General features: G+C 42.7%; 1 protein-coding gene across 1 annotated transcript in view; it reads right to left on the reverse strand.

Moving 5' to 3' along the window:
- Positions 1-22,007, reverse strand: part of LOC115460605 (synaptotagmin-5-like) — a 70,381-nt gene that overhangs the window by 14,140 nt on the left and 34,234 nt on the right. The window contains exons 2-3 of the mRNA XM_030190365.1: positions 8,213-9,117; positions 4,527-4,689 (exon numbers count right to left, since the gene is read on the reverse strand). Coding sequence (XP_030046225.1) covers positions 4,527-4,689; positions 8,213-9,117 — 1,068 coding nt within the window. The remainder of the gene's footprint in view (positions 1-4,526; positions 4,690-8,212; positions 9,118-22,007) is intronic.

Raw genomic sequence — 22,007 nt, forward strand, 5'->3', positions numbered from 1 at the left:
CTGCTACTCCAGCCTCAAGAGAATGGACTCATTCTCTGAGAGCTAGGAGCTCTTTGCATTGAGCACATACATATAACCTCTCACCAAATGGGAGACAATCATACATATGACACTCAATGCAAAAGACTGGATAGCACCCCTCTCACTGCTGGACTTCTGTCTGCATCTTAGTATTATAGAGTTGTTTAATTAAAAATTCTTAAGATATTAGGGATAGCAGATGAATATAAAGAGCCTTAAGATTATATGGTGTAATATGTAAGTTATTTAGTGTTTGCTTCTCAGAAACTAATTAAATATAATTAAATATAATTAAAACTCTAATGAAAACTCTTCTCTTGTTGTCCTTCCTCCCTTCTCTCCCTCCTCTTTTCCTTGTTTCCTATGTATGGTTATATTCTTTCCTATTTGTAACTGGAGTTCTGATTCTTATGATTTTATGTATTGTTCACCGCTTTGATCTTTTTAGAAAAGACAGTATATCAACTTTTTTAAAATAAATGTAAACATAAAAATAAATATGTTTGACTATCACCCTATTCAAATCATCCCACACTTTTCCCCTGCAGAGAGAACACTGATATAGATATACTCCCGGATTCTATATAGGTTGCCCAAAGTTGAGCACCTAGGGCAGATGCATGTGTAAAATAATTAGTTTGTGAGGTGTCAACAATCAATAATTGCCATTAATTAGCACCAATTGCATCTAGGTGCTATTCTATCACATCCACGCCTACATTTTATAGCATGTAATTCTGAAAGGGCACGGCTAAGGGAGGAGCATGGGCAGATGGGGGGGAGGGGGGGTTCCCAGAAGTTAGTCACGATATTATAGAATACTATGATTTGCATGCCCAACTGCCAAACATTAGGCACCAGCATTTACGCCAGGTTTTGGCAGGTGTACAAGCTGGCGCCCAAAATTAGAAGTGAAATTCATGCTAAGCTAAAATTCTACAGCATGGAGCACCTTTTATAGAATACTAGTTTAGTATGGATCTTTCCGGCACCTTTCTCTGGGCGCTATTTGCTGAATCCGGCCCATACATAGACAGGAGTCAATGTAGTAACCTTGCATTAGAGCTGTGCACTAAAGCTTACCATACAGTTTCCTAATACAAGGGTAAAGAAAAACTTTGCTCCTGAAGGCCCTATCAAAATAGTATGCAAATAAATTGTGTGCAAAAAACTTTAATCTTCCCAAACACCTGAGTCACTGCACACCCATAACTGAGATCATACTTCACATGCCTTGGCTTAAGAGTGAGGTTCATTACTGTCATGTTATGTGTATAACTAACCCATTTTCTGCACATTATTACATCAGCAGGTGCTGCCAGTCAGATAAATGCTTTTAAATATCAGGCCTTAGCCATAGTTTCTAGTGCAGATAGAAGCATTATTTGAGTAGAAGTCCACCTGAGTGAAAGACACTGAGAGAGTGGCTGACTGTCCACAAACTAGGACCTTAAAGATGTAATTTTCTCCTTCCCTGAGGACCCACAGAAAGTAAGGTGAGAATTGCCCCTCCATACATACAATCTGCCAGGGGGCCTTTAAATAATCATAATCAAGGAATTCCCAACCCTCTAAGATGCAGAAAATCATCCTTTTCTGGTTCAACATGTTCCCATTCCTCAGATGACATGGACAATGTAAGGTGAAATTAACCTATTAATCTGAAGTTCTCCACATCAGCACTTCAGAATTGGTGGCAGGCATCACAGTCCTATACCTATCTGAATGCAGCTTTCAGGACTAAAAGCAGCCAACTGCACTGGCATGGGTGTTAGAAAGCCAGGAGTAAACTGATGACAACATGGAAAGCTGGTAACACTACTAACAGGATTCTTGGCTCTCCATCCATCTATCTGTTGTTTGTTTTTTTAACTATAAATCCCTGGGCATTCCTTCATTGCCACCCAAAGACCTACCAAGAAGCTTCCCAAAGGCTATATCAATTTATAAATCAGAGCACAATCTCAATCAAAGTCCACTCAGCCTCAAACTTTATAGTGAAGATAAATATTATATATATTTGGACTATTAGAAAATGAAACACATCCAGGTCTTCACACATGAGATTTAGGGGCTCATTTTCAAAACAGAAAAACGTCCAAAAGATAGCATAAAGTGGCAGATGGACAGTTTTCTCAGAAAACTGTCCAAATCATGATTTTCAAAACTCATATTTGGGACATTTTTCTCTGCAGTTCATCTAAATTTCAAGGGGGCATGTTGGGGGCATATATTAGGTGGTACTATGGTGGGTGAGTTTACAATTTGTGTGTTTTTCTGTGATAATAGAACATTGTAAAAACATCCAGGGCAAAAAATAGAATGTTTATGGCTAGACTTGTTTCAATAACGACTAAGTGCCAAAAAGGTGCCCATACTGACCAGATGACCCTTGGAGGGATGAAGGCATGACCCCCCTTAATCCCACAGTGGTCACTGACCCCCTCCCACCCCCCTAAGAGGTAAAAGTGACAGTACATACCAGGCTGTATGACAGCAGCATATATAATGGGCATTCCTCTTAGAGCAGCAAGCAGGTCCCTGGAGAAACCTAGTGGTTGGTGCAGTGGACTATAGACAAAGGGATCCAGGCTCATATCTCACTCTAACTGGAACACTTGTGGTAAAAAGTGTGAGCCCTCCAAAAATCACAAAATACCTACTGTACCTACATATAGATTTATTTATTTATTTATTGCACTTGTATCCCACATTTTCCCACCTATTTGCAGGCTCAATGTGGCTTACAAAGATCTGTTATGGCATCGCCATTCCAGGGTAGAGATACAATTGGTGTTACAAAGAGAAAGACACCTGGAGGCTTAAGGGCTTTTGTAGTGGTGTACAGTTGGGTACAGTATATATTTTTCTATTCCTGAAGGATGAAATGTGTACCTGGGACCTTTTATGTAAAATCCACTGCAGTGCCCCGTAGGGTGCCCCACTGCTCTACTGGGATGTCTGTGTTGTCAGTCTACTAAGAATCCTGGCTCCCAGACATCCCAATGGCTTATTTTTGTGCATTTTTCCCTAGGACTTTTTTTTTTTTTTAATGGTACCAAAAGATAGACGCACTGAACACAAAAAAGTGTAGAAAATGGTGATTTTTGAAACAAAAAGATAGGTGTTTGTCTGGTTCAAAAATCTCTATTTTTGGCACTTGATTTTTTAACATTTTCTTCAAAATGTCCTAAATCGGAATTAGACATCACATTGAAAATGCCCTTCTTAATCTCAAACATTATTCTTCTCCATCCTTAATTTTTTTATGCATTTAAAATAATATTTCATCCAATATTAATTATTACTCTTAAGAACCTATCTGGATTATAACGGAGACAACCATCTATCCTCCAACCTACAGCACACCTGGTGGCCTTGCTCCACCTCATTTGGCTCCAGTAGTGACAATTTGTTCCAATGGTCTTAGATGTCATGAACCTGGAATATCAAACGTGGAGCCAGAGGTACGCACCTGCGACGTACTTAATACCTTTCTTCTGAGTATCTCCAGTTTGGGTGTATCTACACTCTGGGTATGCTAACATTTTAGTGCACCTACACTTTGGATGCGCCTAGATTTTGGGTGTGCCTACACTCTGGGCACACCTACTCTGATGTCACATGCCTTCAGTTTAAAACCAGGACTTTCTCACTACTCCATTGCCTCAGCTACTACCTTCTTGGAGTTTGGTGCGCTTCAGTTGTTCTTTACCTGATCTGACTACTGCTTGGACCTGACCTCTGCTGGATCACTGCCTGACCTGACTATTGTCTGGACCTGACCTCTGCTGGATTGCTGCCTGACCTGACTACTGTCTGGACCTGACCTCTGCTGGATTGCTGCCTGACCTGACTATTGTCTGGACCTGACCTCTGCTGGATTGCTGCCTAACCTAACTACTGCCTGGCCTGACTACTGTCTGGACCTGAGCTCTGCTGGATCACTGCCTGACCTGACTACTGTCTGGACCTGACCTCTGCTGGATTGCTGCCTGACCTGACTACTACCTGGAGCTGACCTCTGCTGGATCACTGCCTGACCTAACTACCCCGCCTGGACCTCAACCACTGGTGGATCGCCACCAGCCTTGAACACTGCCAAGCTTTAGCAGCCCTGGTTCTTCATACTATTGGATCCTCCACACTCCAGGGGCCATGTCTTCTGCTGCACAGGACCTGGTGGCTCCAGCCTCTCCCACTCTGAATGTGGAAGCTCCAGGTCTTGCTTCAATGCCCCTCTCACAACTTCTGTAGTTCCTACCTCAGCTCCAGTTTTCCCTACTCTGATCCCAGCTTTTATGTATTTGACCCCTTTCATTCCAGCTTTGGCTTCTCTCACGCCTGTGGCACAACTAACACCAGCAGTGAGGACTTGATTTATATATAGCTCAATACTGCATTGCAAAAAACCAAGCTTTCCATGATTTCTTTTTGTGTGATGCAATACCAAGGAAATTATCCTTTGCTCCTTACCCTATCAGAGAAACTTAAGATTGCCCTACCTGGTGCCCCTGGCATGCGTGTCAGTCTGCTCAGATTTTCGGCTTTGCGAACCATCACTTTGATGCGATTGGCTAGTGCTTGGTATTGTAGGAGAAGGAAGAGTTGACCCAAGGACTTGGGCTCAGACAATGAAGAACTTGTAATATCCAGGGAGCTGAGACACTGGAACAAGATGGACAAAAGCAACCTTTATCCTACGGATGAGAGAGTACCTTGGAACCTCAGCACACTGGCATAAAGGGCAGTGAATGGGGTTGGTGCATTTTTCAAATGGGTTTAGAAGAAGTTGTTTGGCTCAATGTCATTTAGAGGCCAATTCATTAAGGAGCTTCATAGTTTTAGGTGGCAAAAAGGTATGTAAATAATAGTCAATAAGTGTTAATTGGGTGCTTAGGCATATAGATCACCTCTTATAGAAAACTAGTGGAAAAGTATGCACTATGCTGTGATGTGCATACTTGGGTGTGCACATGGGTGATGTGCACATATTATAGAATTCTATAATTTATGTGTGTTCATACATACATCTAGGTACTGGCATTTACACCAGCTATAGGGATGATGTAAGTGGTTGCATCTAGATGATGTAAGTGGATGCATCTTCGGTGCCTACTTTTTAAAAATAAAATAGACCAAAATAGGCCCCTTAACCAGCACCCAGGGCTGGCCCAAGGCAAGATGCCGACTGAGGTGGAGCTTGCATGTCACCCCCCTGGGCAAAGATGCTTCCCCCCCAGGCCAAAATACTGCCCCTCCCTGGGCTGAGATGTCACCTCCCCCAGGCGTTTTACTTTGTCATGATTCCCATATGCTGCCCTGCTGCTGCCGGCACTTGCCTCTCTCTTCCCTTTTCTGTGGCTGCCTGAGAGAAACAGGAAGTTACTTCAGGCGGCCGCAGTAAAGGGAAGAGGCGGGTGCCGGTGGCAGTGGCAGGGCAGCGTATGGGAATTGCTGCTGCTGCCGGGTTTGGAATGTCACCGTGACAAGGTAAAATGCCACGAAGTCGCCCCCCCCCCCCCAAGATGCCGCTCTCAAAGAATGCCGCCTGAGGCCCCCACCTCAGGTGGCCTAATGGTCAAGCTGCCCCTGCCAGTACCAATGGTAGGCACACTTATAGGATTATCCTCTCAAGAGGGTAATTTTATAATAATCACCTGTATATAAAGACCACATAAGGGCCTGTTTGATGCCTACTTTATAAAGATACACAGGCACTTACCTGTCTTTATAAAATTACCTCATCAAATTGACAGAAGTTGTGGTTAAAATGGACCTGCAGACATTTATGCTTGCTCAGAGGCAGTGTTGTGTGATATCGAGTTACTAGTAATTAGTTACTGTAGTTATTTACTTTCTTGCAGTAATCAATAAAGTAGTTAACTACTCATTCACTGCCCTAGTAACTATAATTAATTACTTTTGAAGAGTAACTAGCACAACATGACATGCATGACAGAGGATGTGATTGACCAAGAGGGGCATAATCAAAAGGGGCGCCCAAGTTTTCCTGAGGACGTCCTCACACGACATCACGGCAAAGGGGCGGGGAAACCTGTATTATCGAAACAAGATGGACGTCCATCTTTCGATTCGATAATATGGTCGGGGACACCCAAATCGCAAAATTTAGGTCGACCTTAGAGATGGTCATCCTTAGAAATGGTCATCCCCGATTTTCGGCAATAATGGAAACTGAGGATGCCCATCTCAGAAACGTCCAAATCCAAGCCATTTGGTCATGGGTGGAGCCAGCATTCGTAGTGCCCTGGTCCCCCTGACATGCCAAGACACCAACCAAGCATCCTAGGGGGCACTGCAGTGGACTTCATAAATTACTCCCAGGTACATAGCTCCCTTACCTTGTGTGCTGAGCCCGTCAATCCCTCCCCCCCGAAAACCCACTCCCCACAACTGTACACCACTACCATAGCCCTTATGGGTGAACAGGGGCACCTAGATGTGGGTACAGTGGGTTTCTGGTGGGTTTTGAAGGGCTCACACTTACCACCACAAGTGTAAGAGGTAGGGGGTGGGATGGGCCTGGGTCCACCTGCCTGAAGTGCACTGCACTTACTAAAACTGCTCCAGGATCCTGTATACTGCTGTCATGGAGCTGGGTATGATATTTGAGGCTGGCATAGAGGCTTGAAAAATATTTTTAAAAATATTTTTGAGGGTGGGAGGGAGTTAGTGACCACTGGGGGAGTAAGGGGAGGTCATCTCCGATTCCCTCCGGTGGTCATCTGGTCATTTAGGACACATTTTTGTGGCTTGGTCGTAAGAAAAAAAGGACCAGTTAAAGTCATCCAAGTGTTCGTCAGGGACGCCCTTCTTCTTTCCATTATGGGTTGAGGACGCCCATGTGTTAGGCACGCCCCAGTCCCACCTTTGCTACGCCTCCGACACGCCCCCGTGAACTTTGGTCATTCCTGCGATGGAAAGCATTTGAGGACGCCCAAAATTGGCTTTCGATTATGCTGATTTGGGTGACCCTGTGAGAAGGACGGCCATCTTCTGATTTGTGTCAAAAGATGGGCATCCTTCTCTTTCGAAAATAAGCCTGCAAACCTTCTTGAAACAAGCATCGAGATGAAGTTATGAAATATTCACATTGGGGTTGTGTGTACATAATGGATATTTTACCTCATCAAGTACCATAAGGCTTTTACTATAATTATTCTAGGATGTAGAACCAGTAAAGGACAAGTAGAGGAGTGGCCTAGTGGTTAGAGCACCAGTCCTGCCGTCCAGAGGTGGCTGGTTCAAATCCCATTGCTTCATCTTGTGATCTTGGGCAAGTCACTTAACCCTCCATTGCCTCAGGTACAAACTTAGATTGTGAGCCCTCCTAGGACTGGGAACTACCCAGTGTACCTGCATGTAACTCACCTTGAGCTACTACTGAAAAAGATGTGAGCAAAATCCAAATAAATTAGTTACTCTAAGCAGGTAACTGTAATCAGTAATCAATTACTTTCCTAGTTTTTTTTATTTTACTGTAATTCCAAGTTATGGCATCTCTTTTACTGTGCACTGTATAGAACTGTTTTGGGCAATTACAGAATATAAGAAACCACATTCTATTGTGTTGTATTGTACTTTTCAGATATGGTACCTGAGACAATGGGATATACATGACTTATCCAAGGTCACATGCAGTATTAGCAAAAACAAAAGTAGGACTGGAATCCTGGTTTCCCATTATATTAACCCGGGGTCACTTTACCTTGAATTTAACTCCCATCCCATGTTAATTTAGGATCTCCAGTGTTGCCTCCCTGTCACTGGAGAAAATCTTTCTGTCAAAATATATTCAGGAAGCAATAATCTGATCAGTTTATCCCTGGAACTATGACCTCTCTGCCATACCTTCTCATTAAGATTTCTGACTACTGGGTCCTCCTGTCACTGATCTGACAGAAAGGCCAATTGTATAGCATGAAAATAACCTTCCCTCTCATAAGATGGTGAACAGTATGAATTAGTGTAGGGTAGAATGGATACTGTCCTATATTTGGAAATTCAACTTTACATTTTGAGTTAAAGAAATTACTCTTGTTACTCTGCTCCCATCCAATCAGATGTATTAGCAGTTTCATGGCTTATCCTACAATTGCATTACAAATGCTTCAAAACATTCCACAAGGTCACCCATAAAATAACCATGAAGAAATTCACCTCTAACCTTTTTGAGCTTGGTTTTAGTGGCAGAAAGTTCTCTGCTATAGCCAGAGGACTCCTCGGCGTTCCACTTGCCCTGTGCGCACGGGAACAGCACCTCTCCAATGAAAGAATCCCTCAAGCCTTGAAACTCCCTCGTGTACACAGCAAATCGCAGCGTAAATCCTTGCAGCTCCTCCAGGCTGTAGCTACTGAAGTGGAACTGCTCCCTGAACTCAGGATTCAGGCTCCTCCTGCGCAGGGCTGTCCGTTGGGGTTCAATGAATTTGGGAAGGAGGTACACCTTAACGTATGAGTCACAGCTGTTGTAAAACCTCTTGGACAGGTTGGATACGCCAAGCACTGTGACTGTGAGAGTTGCTTTGGACTGTGAATAAGACAGGGTGAAATGAAGCAGCGGTCGCCTTTTGCTCTTTATGTTTGAGAGGTCACCGGCCATGGTGTGGGACTGGCGGACCAGTGATAGTGATGTTAGACTCATCAGTCTGCAGTGTTCGTCATAAGTCACACTGCTTCCAGATAAAGTTCTGCGACGTTCTATGATCCGCTTGGGTTTGGAGGACAAATGGACATTTGGGGGGAGTATGATTCTGGGTAATGAGACCTTGCTGTTAGAAATGCTTTTCTCTGAGCTGAAGGAACCTGGCAAGTTATTCAGTGAAGGTGATGCGCCTTCCAGAACTTCTCCACCTATTTCCTCATATTGCAATTTGATAGGTATGATGGTCTTGCATGGCACAGGGGCTGAGATGTCCACCATCCTGCACTCTGGGGTTTGCTTTTTATAGCCATTGTCACTGTTGGTAATTAAGTTATGCCTTTTGCTTCGAGGCCAGCACAGAGTACATCCCAGGAGAAGAGAGAAGCATAGGAGAGCCAGGCCTGTTCCCAAGAGGACCTGTAAATGCACTGAATAGAGGAGATAGGCATTAAATTACAAGAGAAAAGACAGTGAGAAAGGGAAGCAAGAATGATTTCCAAAAACAGCAGAAACAATTATCAAAGATTTAAATATTACTTGACACTCAGGCTGGAGATAAGAGAAAATACGAAAAACTCAGAGCAGGAAAACTGAATGCAATGACATGGCATTCTGTAGCTCCATAGAACAAGAGACATTAATAAGATTATTTTATAAGCATTTTGAATCCTAATGATTTCTAGAAATCAGATACAAATCAGAGCATATTAATTTATAAAACACTGTAAGAGAGAGAGAGAGAGAGAAAAGAGAGAAGTTGATTCTGTGATGATAAGACCAAAGAGAGAGAGAGAGAGAGAGAGAGAGAGAGAGAGAGAGAGAGAGAGAGAGAGAGAGAAATGGTACCAAAAGAAAAAAAACAAATGTACATTCATTTTCATAAAACATGATCACATAAAAAAACTACCACATAAAACTCAATATGGCATGTTTCGCCCTGTGGGCTGTATCAGGGTAGTAGAACTATGCAAATGACTAAAAAAAATAATATAAAAACACAAAACTATGAATTAACTTTAAACATGTGTCTCTACTCAACTGCCTGCTAATCTGTTAACTGCTTGTAAACAGCACTGATAATCATGCCATCAAAAAGTATGCATTGTGGTGGTAGAGTTTAGGAGTAAAGTATTTCAACTGCTATAAGAGAGAAGTAGAGGAGAGACTTTGGGGAAAATTCTAAAACCACACGGTTAGCATGATTCTGTAAACTACGCCTAAAGGTAGCCATGCCATTCTTGTGACTAAAATTTGGGCGCACCTATTTAGGCCACCTAAAACCAGGCCTAAATACCTGCGCCTAAACTAGGCACAGATTGGGTGTATTTTATTATAGAAGTGCACATAGCACTATTCCACAGGACTTTCACTAGGCAGCCACCTGGGCAGTAAACCGAGAGTTACATGTCTTCTATGGCTCTCAGCCCTTAGGCCTCCAAGTACAAATGTATGAACACTAAGCTACTGAGGTCTTGGACCAGGTCTGCCAGAGCCCAGCATCTGCTGGGTTGTTTGATCTGATTGCTGGTGTTTTCACCGAGCTCTGGCTAAAGTGCTATTTTTGTTTGATATGCATGACAGGATGTGATTTCTTGGCTTGTCTGCAGAAGCAAGAAATCATTGTTAATGTGTTGTTTATAGCTCAGCATGTTCACTATGCCTTTTGTTTTGAATTTTTTTTTTTTTTTTGCTCACAAGTCTTAAGCAATGCATCCTTTTATTTGTGCCAGTGAAAGTTCTGTGATGTTTTACCTGAATGTCTAGTCCTGTGTTTCTTTGGCATAAACAGCTGAGCAGCTTTAAGATTTCCTGATTCTTCATCCCCCCTCCCCCATAGCCTCCAGGTTTCTTGGCTCCAACTCCTTACATAGTGTTCAGGGTTCTCAGCTTGGCCCTTCTCCGGAAGAGGTACAATGCAGTCATAAACTGTCAAGTTACCTAGTTCCAGGAGGGAGATTTTAGGTCACTCCTGGCTTTCTGACAAGCCCATCACGATGTCGGCAGCATAGATTTCAATAGGTAGAAACAAAGACTATAAATCCGACGCTGCTTTGTGGTATAAGATCAAACCATGACTGGCCAAAATGTATCTGTCCTAGATCAGGGTAACTTGGCAGCTCTGCCACTAGGAGAATTCTGGTGTATGTACTGGTGGGGATAGGGCAGCCAATAGAAAAAAATGGCAGTTCCCCTCCACCTCCCCTATTCCTAAATTGAGGTCCTCTAAAGGGCAGTCTAGCGTAGTGCTTCTCAAACCTATCTGCGGGACCATTAGCCAGCTGAGTTTTCAGGATACACCTAATGAGTATGCATGAAAGAGATTTGCAAGCCTACTACCTCCATTATAGGCAAATCTCTCTCATGCACATTCATTAGGGATATTCTGAAAATCCGACTGGCTGGTGGTTCCCCAAGACAGGTTTGAGAACCACTGGTCTAGCACCCTGTCCAGCTTGACACCCAAGGGGGGGGGGGGCTCTTCTTGCCCACTTCTTATGACGGTCACATTAAGCACTACATGTGCCTTTTGGGAGCCGGGCTACACGCATGATTACTCTTCCCAGTCCTAAACTGGTGCCCTCCATGAAAGACGAGTTTGATTAGAGCAGGGGTAGGCAACCACGGTCCTCGAGGGCCACAATTTAGTCAGGTTTTCAAGATTTCTACAATTAATATGCATGAGATTGATGTGCATATACTGATTCCATTGTATAGAAATCAATCTTATGTATATTCATTGTGGAAGTCTTGAAAACGTGATTGGATTGTGACCCTCAAGGATCATGGTTGCCCATCCCTGGATTAGAGGATCCCACCTCCCTTCCACCTCTTGCCTCACTCTGATTCTAGTTTCTTCTGAAGATGGAAAGCAGACCGGCACATACATAGTGCTACTACTACTACTGCTGCTACTACTTATCATTTCTATAGCACTACTAGATGTAGGCAGCGCTGTACACGTGACATGAAGAAACAGTCCCTGCTCAACAGAGCTTACAATCTAATTAGGACAGTCAAACAGGACAAATAAAGAATAAGGGAATTACTAAGGTGGGAATGATAAAACATAGGTACTGAACAAGTGAATAAGGGTTAGGAGTTAAAAGCAGCATCAAAAGGTGGGCTTTTAGCTTAGATTTGAAAACGGCCAGAGATGGAGCTTGACATACTCGCTCAGGAAGTCTATTCCAGGCATATGGTGCAGCAAGATAAAAGGAACAAAGTCTGGAGTTAGCAGTGGAGGAGAAGGGTGCAGATAAGAGAGATTAACCCAGTGAGCAGAGTTCAAGGGGAGGATTGTAGGAAAAGGTAAGAGTGGAGAGGTATTGAGGAGCCGCAGAGTGAATGCACTTGTAAGTCAATAAAAGGAGTTTGAAATCTATGCGGAAACGAATAGTGAGCAAATGAAGTGATTTTTGGAGAGGGCTAATATGAGCATAGTGACACTGGTGGAGTATAAGTCGTGCAGCAGAAATTTGAACAGTGAATGGGAGAGAGATGGCTTAGTGGAAGACCTGTGAGAAGCAAGTTGCAATAGTGTGAGAGGTGATAAGAGTGTGGATAAGGGTTCTGGTAGTGTGCTCAGAAAGGAAAAGACGAATTTTGGTGAAATTATAGAGAAAGAAATGACAGGTTTTAGCAGTCTGTTAAATATGTGCAGAAAAGGAGAGAGAGGAGTAGAAGATGACCCCCAAGGTTATGAGCTGATGAGACAGGGATGATGAGAGTGTTATCCACAGAGACAGAGAAAGAGGGAAGTGGAGAGGTGGGTTTAGGGGGAAAGATAAAAAGCTTAGTCTTGGTCATGTTTAGTTTCAGATGACGATGAGACATCCAGGCAGCAATGTCAGACAAGCAGGCTGTTACTTTGGCCTGGATTCCTGCTGACATTTCTGGTGTGAAGAAGTAGATGTGGGAGTCATCAGCAGGGCCGCTGAGAGACTGGGCCAGGCATGGCTCTTGCGGTAATGTCATTTTTGGTGTGCATCCGATACTTGGGTCCAAAAACAATTTTTATTTTTGGACGCACGTATTGGATGCATGCCAAGTGGCATTTGACGCAAGTAGGTCATTACCGCTCGGTTACTGCGTGAGACTTTACCGCTAGGTCAATGGCTGGTGGTAAGGTTTCAGACCCAAAATGGACACCCACCAATTTTGATTTTGCCACACGTCTATTTTCAGCAAAAATTTAAAAAGGCATTTTTTGCAGGCACTCTGAAAAATGGATCTGCATGCACCCAAAACACGCGCCTACACTACCGCAGGCCATTTTTCAGTGCACCTTAGTAAAAGGACCCCTCAGTTCTTCTGCCAGCAGAGCACGGGGTCTCAGATGGCAGGCGCTGCTCCTCTTCACCGCTACAGCCTTTCCCCCTTTCTCTGCTTGCATTGGCACGTGCCCTTTGTCTTCACTGCCGCCAAAGGCTTTTCACCTTCCACTGCTGGCAGGATATGAGGGTCTCACTAGGGATGGGCAGCCTGACAATTTTCCATATCATTTATGGAAATTTTCATTTTCTTCAAGGTGTGTGTATGTTTTTTTCCATTACGAGAGCAATTTTGTTAAGAATGTGTGCTCTTTCAGAAAGAAATGCACACTCTTTTGCAAGAAGTGTGCATCGTTCCCGACAGTGTGTGAATAGGGCACATGAACTATTAAGAAAGTGTGCCCTTTTTGCAAATAATGTGCACTCTTTGCAAAAAGTGTGCATTCTTTTAGAAGAGTGTTCACTGGTTACTGCTAAATGACACACAAAAAATGTGCTCTTTCCTGTCATTTTTGTTTGAAATATCATTGGCATTTTTCACATCATTTCAAACAATTATATTTCACTAATGCACACTGGCATGTTGAAGATAGAACATAAGAGTAGCCATACTGGGTCAGACCAATGGTCCTTCTAGCCCAGTATCCTATTTTCCAAACAGTGGCCAAGTCAGGTCACAAGTACCTGGCAGAAACCCAAATCATGGCAACACTCCATACTACAAATCCCAAGGCAAGCAGTTGCTTCCTATATCTGTCTCAATAGCCGACTATGGACTTTTCCTCCATGAATTTGTCCAAACCTGTTTTTAAACCCAGATACACTAACCGCTGTTACCACATCCTCCAGCAAAGAGTTCCAGAACTTAACTATTCGTTGGGTGAACAAATATTTCCTCCTATTTGTTTTAAAAGTATTTCTATGTAACTTTCTCAAGTGTCCCCTAGTCTTTGTAGTTTTGGAACGAGTAAAAAATCGATTTACTTCTACTCTTTCTACACCACTCAGGATTTTGTAGACCTCAATCATATCTTCCCTCATCTGTCTCTTTTCCAAGCTGAAGAGCACTAACCTCTTTAGCCTTTCCTCATACGAGAGGAGTTCCTGCTTCTTTATCATTGTAGTCGCTCCTCTTTGAACCTTTTTAATTCTACTATATCTTTTTTGAGATACAGCAACCAGAACTGAATGCAATACTCAAGGTGCGGACGCACCATAGAGCGATACAAAGGCATTATAGTATTTTCGGTCTTATTCACCATCCCTTTCCTAATAATTCCTAGCATCCTGTTTGCTTTTTTTGGCTGCTGCCACACACTGAGCAGAAGATTTCAGCATATTATCTACAATGACACCCAGAACTTTTTTTTTTAGTGCTGACCCTCAAGGTAGACCTTAGCATCAGGTAACTATAATTCAGATTATGTGCATCACCTTGTAATTGTCCACATTAAATTTCATCTGTCATTTGGATGCCCAGTCTTCCAATTTCCTAAGGTCTTCCTGCAATATTTCACAGTCGGCACGTGGTTTAACAACCTTGAATAGTTTTGTTTCATCTGCAAATTTAATCACCTCACTCGTCATTCCGATTTCCATATCATTTATAAATATGTTAAATAGCACCGGCCCCAGTACAGATCCCTGCGGCACTCCACCCTCCTCCATTGAGAGAAATGACCATTTAATCTACCCTTTGTATCTGTCCAATAACCAATTCCTAATCCACACTAGAAACTTGCCTCCTATCCCATGACTCTTTAATTTTCTCAGGCGTCTCTCATGAGGAACTTTATCAAAAACTTTCTGAAAATCTAGATACACTACATCAACTGGTTCGCCTGCGTACGTCTAGTAGCGCTTTAGAAATGATAAGTAGTAGTTTATCCACATGTTTATTCACGCCTTCAAAGAAATGAAGCAAATTGGTGAGGCAAGACTTCCCTCAGCTGAACCCATGTTGACTCTGTCCCATTAAAACATGTTTGTCTAAGTGTTCTATAATTTTATTCTTTATAATAGTTTCCATTATTTTGCCCAGCACCGACATCATACTTACCAACCTATAATTTCCTGGATCACCCCTGGAACCCTTTTTAAAAATCAGCATCATATTGGCCACCCTCCAATCTTCAGGTACTACGATTTTAATGACAGCAGATCAGCAATTTCATGCTTGAATTCTTTGAGTACCCTTGGATATATGCCATCCGGTCCAGGTGATTTACTACTCTTTATTTGTCAGTTTGGCTCAGTACATCTTCCAGGTTCACTGAGATTTCTTTCTGTTCCTCCGTATCATCACCCTTGAAAACTATTTCTGGTACAGGCAGCTCTCATACATCTTCTTCCATAAAGACAGAAGTGCCATATGAGTTAGCATTCCTGCTGCACCTTCTGTGCTGGCAGAGGCCTGACTTATTAGCCTTTATTGAGCAAGTACAAACAAACCTATGCATATGAAAGGACAATCAAACAGACAGATTGACGGACAAATAGATGAGCTGTCCCCAATGAGTGTTATTGTTTGGGCAAAATGTACTTAAGAAACTAAAGGGTTTTTTCTGTGGCTGCGAAAAAGTGCTATTTTCCATTTTTTTCAATATATAGCTATCTGCTAATATTAACATTAGTATGTGAACATTTACAAAAATTACCATAGAAGCACAGGAACAGCCATCCTCCGTCTGACATACCCCCTCAAAAAAATATTAAGAAAAAAATAATTGCTGTGCGCTTAGAGTGTGCAAATGGCAAAACTAACGTGGAATGCTTCCCCCCCCCCCTCCTCCAGGTATCCAGCCTCTTCTCTTCCCTTCTCTACCCCTCCCCTTGGTGTTTAGCACTTCCCCTTCTTAGCAACCCCAGGTATCCTTCATCTCTCCCTCCCCTAGGTGTCCAGTAGCTTTTCTTCCCTACTTCCCTATAGGTATCCAGCATCTTTCCCCTACTCTTCCCAACCCTGCAGGTGTCCAACATCATTTACTTTCCTACTGCCAGGCCTACCCTTACCACTCATCATAGGCGGTCGGTGGCCCAACTGTGTGGGGAGGCTAAAGGGGGCAGTGTTAGGAGTGGAGCCAGGGGCGGAGCTTATATAATTGTCTGATAATACACAGAAAAAATAAATAAAAATAAAATAATCACAATTAATACCTTTCATTAAATTTAGATATTACATATGTATCATATGTCAAAGAATAAAGTGGTTGCTCAAAGCATAGTCTAAGCACAATTGCTCAACTGCAAAACACTATGCACAACTTTGTGCAAAAACACACTCAGAACCTTACTGTACCATAAATATTACACTGGGCAGAACCCAATACACCAATATACCACCCATATGGAAAATGCAGACCGTCAACAATATGAAACAAGGGATCATATCATCACAATTCTCATGTTAGATTGTAAGCTCTTTGAGCAGGGACTATCTTTCTTCTATGTTTGTGCAGCGCTGCGTACGCCTTGTAGCGCTATAGAAATGCTAAATAGTAGTAGTAGTAGTAGTAGAGCCACAAAACACCCTAATTCATGTTTAATGTGGGATAAAATGCCATAAATAAGTAAATAAATATAAACTTTTAATGTTGAGTACCTGATTCTCAAAGTGGACATATTCCAAACACTATAATGAAAACAAAATGATCTTTTCTACCTTTGTTGTCTGGTGAGTTTTTCTGATCATGCTGGCCCAGTATGATTCTGCTGCTATCTGTCCTCAGTGCAGGTCAGGAAGTCATCCTCCTTAAATATCTCCCTGGCAACCCAGGACACCTCCAGCCAACCCCCCCTCCCCCACTCTCCCAGCAGTAAGGTAAACAAACCATAAACCAATTTCTACAACTGGACAAGGCTAGAGGGCTTTCACTGCAGCTCCTGCTGTGAGGATGGAGGTAAATCAACAATTTAAACCCCTCAGAGCACAGCAGGGGAGGCTTAGCCTGTCCAAGCCTCTTATACCGGGCGCCTATGCCACTCACCACTATTACTTCTGCTGCACTGCTGAAACCAAGTCTGCTTGCTCATCAGTACTGAACAAGAGTCAGTGTGGTTGGTGTGGGGCCTTGAACACCTGTGCATATTCAAGGCTGCCATTCTGCCTCCTCTAAAATTTCTGTTTCAGAGGAGATGGTACATGGCAGGCCTTGAGCAGGAACATATGCCAAAGGTCCGTAGCAGCTGCTTTGACTCTTGTTTAGTGCCATCCTCCCCCCAAATTGTGTCACTCTGTCTGAATGCCTAGTCCATATAGTGGCTGGCTCTGGCAGGGTGGATCTGGTGTTAATGTGTTATGCTGTGCACTAAAATTATTTAACCTCTATTACCGGTGTAGCAGCCTGAGGAATTCAGCAGTGAGGAGTATTTGACTGAATTCTTAGTGCATCTACTTTAGTTCACCAATAGATAAAACCCTCTGCCTGAGCTTATGTGAAGCAGGAAAACGGGTGTCCTTCAGGTGAACTTTCTGACTTTCCAGAGAAAGTTAGGAGTTGCAGAAAAGTGGTAGAACAAAAGGAGTATCTTGTATAATCATTGGGAGGCTCTGGTAGCAGAAGAATCTTCCTTCTGATTATAAAATAGTCTCCCTATAGGAACAATTTTAAAATTTACATCTCCTAGCCTCTGACCTTCTATCTGCTAGAGAGACCCTTCAAGCCAAGCCTTATCAATATAGGTCTCAGAAATATTAACCATATTACTGTTGAACCAGACCAGTAGCTAGTTAGGCATAAAGAGTGATACTGAATTGTAGGAAACAAAACCTATACAATTTCTGATCTGTGTGGATGCATGAGGGTGGGGGCACCTTAGCATTCCTTCTAATCACAAGTGAGGAGAAGGGGAATGTGAGTTACTTTATGAATACCAGCAAGGTGCCCTAGTCAGAATCCCTTTTGGTCCAGGTACATCTTAAAGCTGGACAATATAAGTTGTCATCACCTCTACGGGGGTATCTGTGGGTTCCAGCACAGCTACAGGGATCCTAATCAGAGAGTCACCATTTGAACTCAGTGTTCTTGAGTTTCATCATGGCTGCCAGCTAACTGTAAGTGATAACCAGCTGTTAAGAGAACCGATAATCCTATCTGCACCATGAAGTGGGAAAAATAACCACCTTCAGTGGTTGGACTTAAGAGTTAAGGAACTGCAGCACTGCAGAGAAACAGGAGTGAAGTGCTGGGGGGGGGGGGGGGGCATTTGTAAATACTTTTGCTGAAGTTTGCTACTGTTACAAACGACTTTGAGAAAGATATTGTAGTAAAAATTCAGGTTCAGGTCAATGCATCTAGAGTTGAGACTGTTAAAAGTCTGAACTGTTTATTTGGCCTTCTGGATATTTATCCAACCCCAATCTTGGTCCAAAATTAATACATTTATTTGTGTACCTGTTTCCCATGCCAGAGGGCAAGCATTAGGTAACCATTAGGTAGCATTGTATATTAACGAGAGCCTTGAATCAAATAGATTGAAAATTCTGCAGGAAACAAAACACTCCTTGGAATCACTGTGGATTGAAATTCCATGTGCAAATGGGAAAAGGATAGTGATAGGAGTGTACTACCGTCCGCCTGGCCAGGACGAACAGACGGATGCGGAAATGTTAAAGGAAATCAGGGACGCAAACAAACTGGGCAACACAATAATAATGGGGGATTTCAATTACCCGCATATAGACTGGGTTAATGTAACATCTGTACACGCAAGGGACATAAGATTTCTTGATGAAATCAAGGACAGCTTCATGGAACAGCTAGTTCAGGAGCCGACAAGAGAAGGAAAAATACTAGACTTAGTCCTTAGTGGTGCTCATGATCTAGTGCAGGGGGTAACGATACGAGGGCCGCTTGATAACAGTGATCATAATATGATCGGTTTTGATATTGGCATTGAAGGAAGTGAAACTAGGAAATCAAGTACGCTAGCGTTTAACTATAGAAAAGGTGATTACGACAAAATGAGAAAAATGGTGAAAAAAAGACTGAAAGGAGCAGCTCGCAGAGTAAAAAACTTGCATCAGGCGTGGATGCTGTTTAAAAACACCATCCTGGAGGTTCAGGACAAATATATTCCATGTATTAGAAAAAAGGGAAAAAAGACTAAACGTCAGCCGGCGTGGCTAAACAGTAAGATAAAGGAAATCATTAGAGCCAAAAAACAATCCTTCAGAAAGTGGAGAAGAGAACCAACTGAAAGTAACAGGATAGATCATAAGGAATGCCAAGCCAAATGCAAAGCGGAGATAAGGAGGGCAAAAAAGGACTTTGAGAAGAAATTAGCGTTGGAAGCAAAAATACATAGTAAAATTTTTTTTAGATACATTAAAAGCAGGAAACCGGCCAAAGAGTCGGTTGGGCTGCTGGACGAAAATGGTGTTAAAGGGGCGATCAAGGAGGACAAAGCCGTAGCGGAGAAATTAAATGAATTCTTTGCTTCGGTCTTCACCGAGGAGGATTTGGGGGGGACACCGGTGCCGGAAAGAATATTTGAAGTGGGGGAGTCGGAGAAACTAAACAAATTCTCTGTAACCTTGGAGGATGTAATGGGTCAGTTCAGCAAGCTGAAGAGTAGTAAATCACCGGGACCTGATGGTATTCATTCCAGAGTATTAATAGAACTAAAAAATGAACTTGCGGAGCTACTGTTAGAAATATGCAATCTGTCCCTAAAATCGAGTGTAGTATCGGAAGACTGGAGGGTAGCCAATGTTACTCCGATTTTTAAGAAGGGTTCCAGAGGAGATCCGGGAAATTATAGACCGGTGAGTCTGACGTCGGTGCCGGGCAAGATGGTGGAGGCTATTATTAAGAATAAAATTGCAGAGCATATACAAAAACATGGACTGATGAGACAAAGTCAGCACGGATTTAGTGAAGGGAAGTCTTGCCTCACCAATCTAATGCATTTTTTTGAGGGGGTAAGCAAACATGTGGACAATGGGGAGCCGGTTGATATTGTATATCTGGATTTTCAGAAGGCGTTTGACAAAGTGCCGCACGAAAGACTCCTGAAGAAATTGCAGAGTCATGGAATCGGAGGTAGGGTATTATTATGGATTAAGAACTGGTTGAAAGATAGGAAGCAGAGAGTAGGATTGCGTGGCCAGTATTCTCAGTGGAGGAGGGTAGTTAGTGGGGTCCCGCAGGGGTCTGTGCTGGGTCTGTTGCTTTTTAATGTATTTATAAATGACCTAGAGATGGGAATAACTAGTGAGGTAATTAAATTCGCCGATGACACAAAATTATTCAGGGTCGTCAAGTCGCAGGAGGAATGTGAACGATTACAGGAGGACCTTGCGAGACTGGGAGAATGGGCGTGCAAGTGGCAGATGAAGTTCAATGTTGACAAGTGCAAAGTGATGCATGTGGGTAAGAGGAACCCGAATTATAGCTACGTCTTGCAAGGTTCCGCGTTAGGAGTTACGGATCAAGAAAGGGATCTGGGTGTCGTCGTCGATGATACGCTGAAACCTTCTGCTCAGTGTGCTGCTGCGGCTAGGAAAGCGAATAGAATGTTGGGTGTTATTAGGAAGGGTATGGAGTCCAGGTGTGCGGATGTTATAATGCCGTTGTATCGCTCCATGGTGCGACCGCACCTGGAGTATTGTGTTCAGTACTGGTCTCCGTATCTCAAAAAAGATATAGTAGAATTGGAAAAGGTACAGCGAAGGGCGACGAAAATGATAGTGGGGATGGGACGACTTTCCTATGAAGAGAGGCTGAGAAGGCTAGGGCTTTTCAGCTTGGAGAAGAGACGGCTGAGGGGAGATATGATAGAAGTGTATAAAATAATGAGTGGAATGGATCGGGTGGATGTGAAGCGACTGTTCACGCTATCCAAAAATACTAGGACTAGAGGGCATGAGTTGAAGCTACAGTGTGGTAAATTTAAAACGAATCGGAGAAAATTTTTCTTCACCCAACGTGTAATTAGACTCTGGAATTCGTTGCCGGAGAACGTGGTACGGGCGGTTAGCTTGACGGAGTTTAAAAAGGGGTTAGATAGATTCCTAAAGGACAAGTCCATAGACCGCTATTAAATGGACTTGGAAAAATTCCGCATTTTTAGGTATAACTTGTCTGGAATGTTTTTATGTTTGGGGAGCGTGCCAGGTGCCCTTGACCTGGATTGGCCACTGTCGGTGACAGGATGCTGGGCTAGATGGACCTTTGGTCTTTCCCAGTATGGCACTACTTATGTACTTATGTACCTATGTAGAACATGTAAACCCAGGGTTACATCAGCAACATTTTTCCACATTTAAATGAACAATCACCCAGAAGTTGCAGTTAATTTATGTGTTAAAATGTCCACTCCAAAACTTCTGACCAAAATATTCTCAGGCTTCACTGACTAATACCCTGACTATACTATTGTGGTCACTCTTAGAGGGTCGCACCTAAGCAAATAGTTCAGCCCACTTACTCCCTTGATAACCACAATCAAGTCAATATTTAGCTGTATAGTAAACATATAATTTGCAATCATCTAACCTAGATAATTTCAAATTATATATATATTCAAGGATGCTGAAAATGCACATACAATTTGGAACATTCTTAGACATTTCAAGTTACACCTACTGTTTGTGCAGGCTACTTAGATATATTTACCATATGAATATTGAAATTTAAGCTTGTAAAATATACAGTTAAATTTATTTATTGATAAAATTCTTATATCTTGCCCATCTACCAAATCTAGGCAGCAAACAATCATGACATACATAATGACTCCAAAACATACATAAATTAAACAAAACCAGTATAATCTTAAAAAAAGGTCCACCACCCCCAGAAAGACCCAAATCCTGTCCTATGTTTTGGATAGATTACTTTGGCTGCATAATTCATCCAGGTGTCCAATAATTTTCCTGTAACTGCCTTGGTACTGCCACCTCATGACTTGTAGCTCCCAAATTTCACAATCCTGCTTCTGTCACCATCACCAAAGGGCTTGGAAAAATATACTAGAGGATGCTGTTTCCACAAGAGACACCTCACTGTGAATTCCTTTATTGTGCAGAAGCCATTGAACTCCAA

Source organism: Microcaecilia unicolor, chromosome 1, assembly GCF_901765095.1.
Source record: "Microcaecilia unicolor chromosome 1, aMicUni1.1, whole genome shotgun sequence".
In the NCBI taxonomy this organism is placed as follows: Eukaryota; Metazoa; Chordata; class Amphibia; order Gymnophiona; family Siphonopidae; genus Microcaecilia; species Microcaecilia unicolor.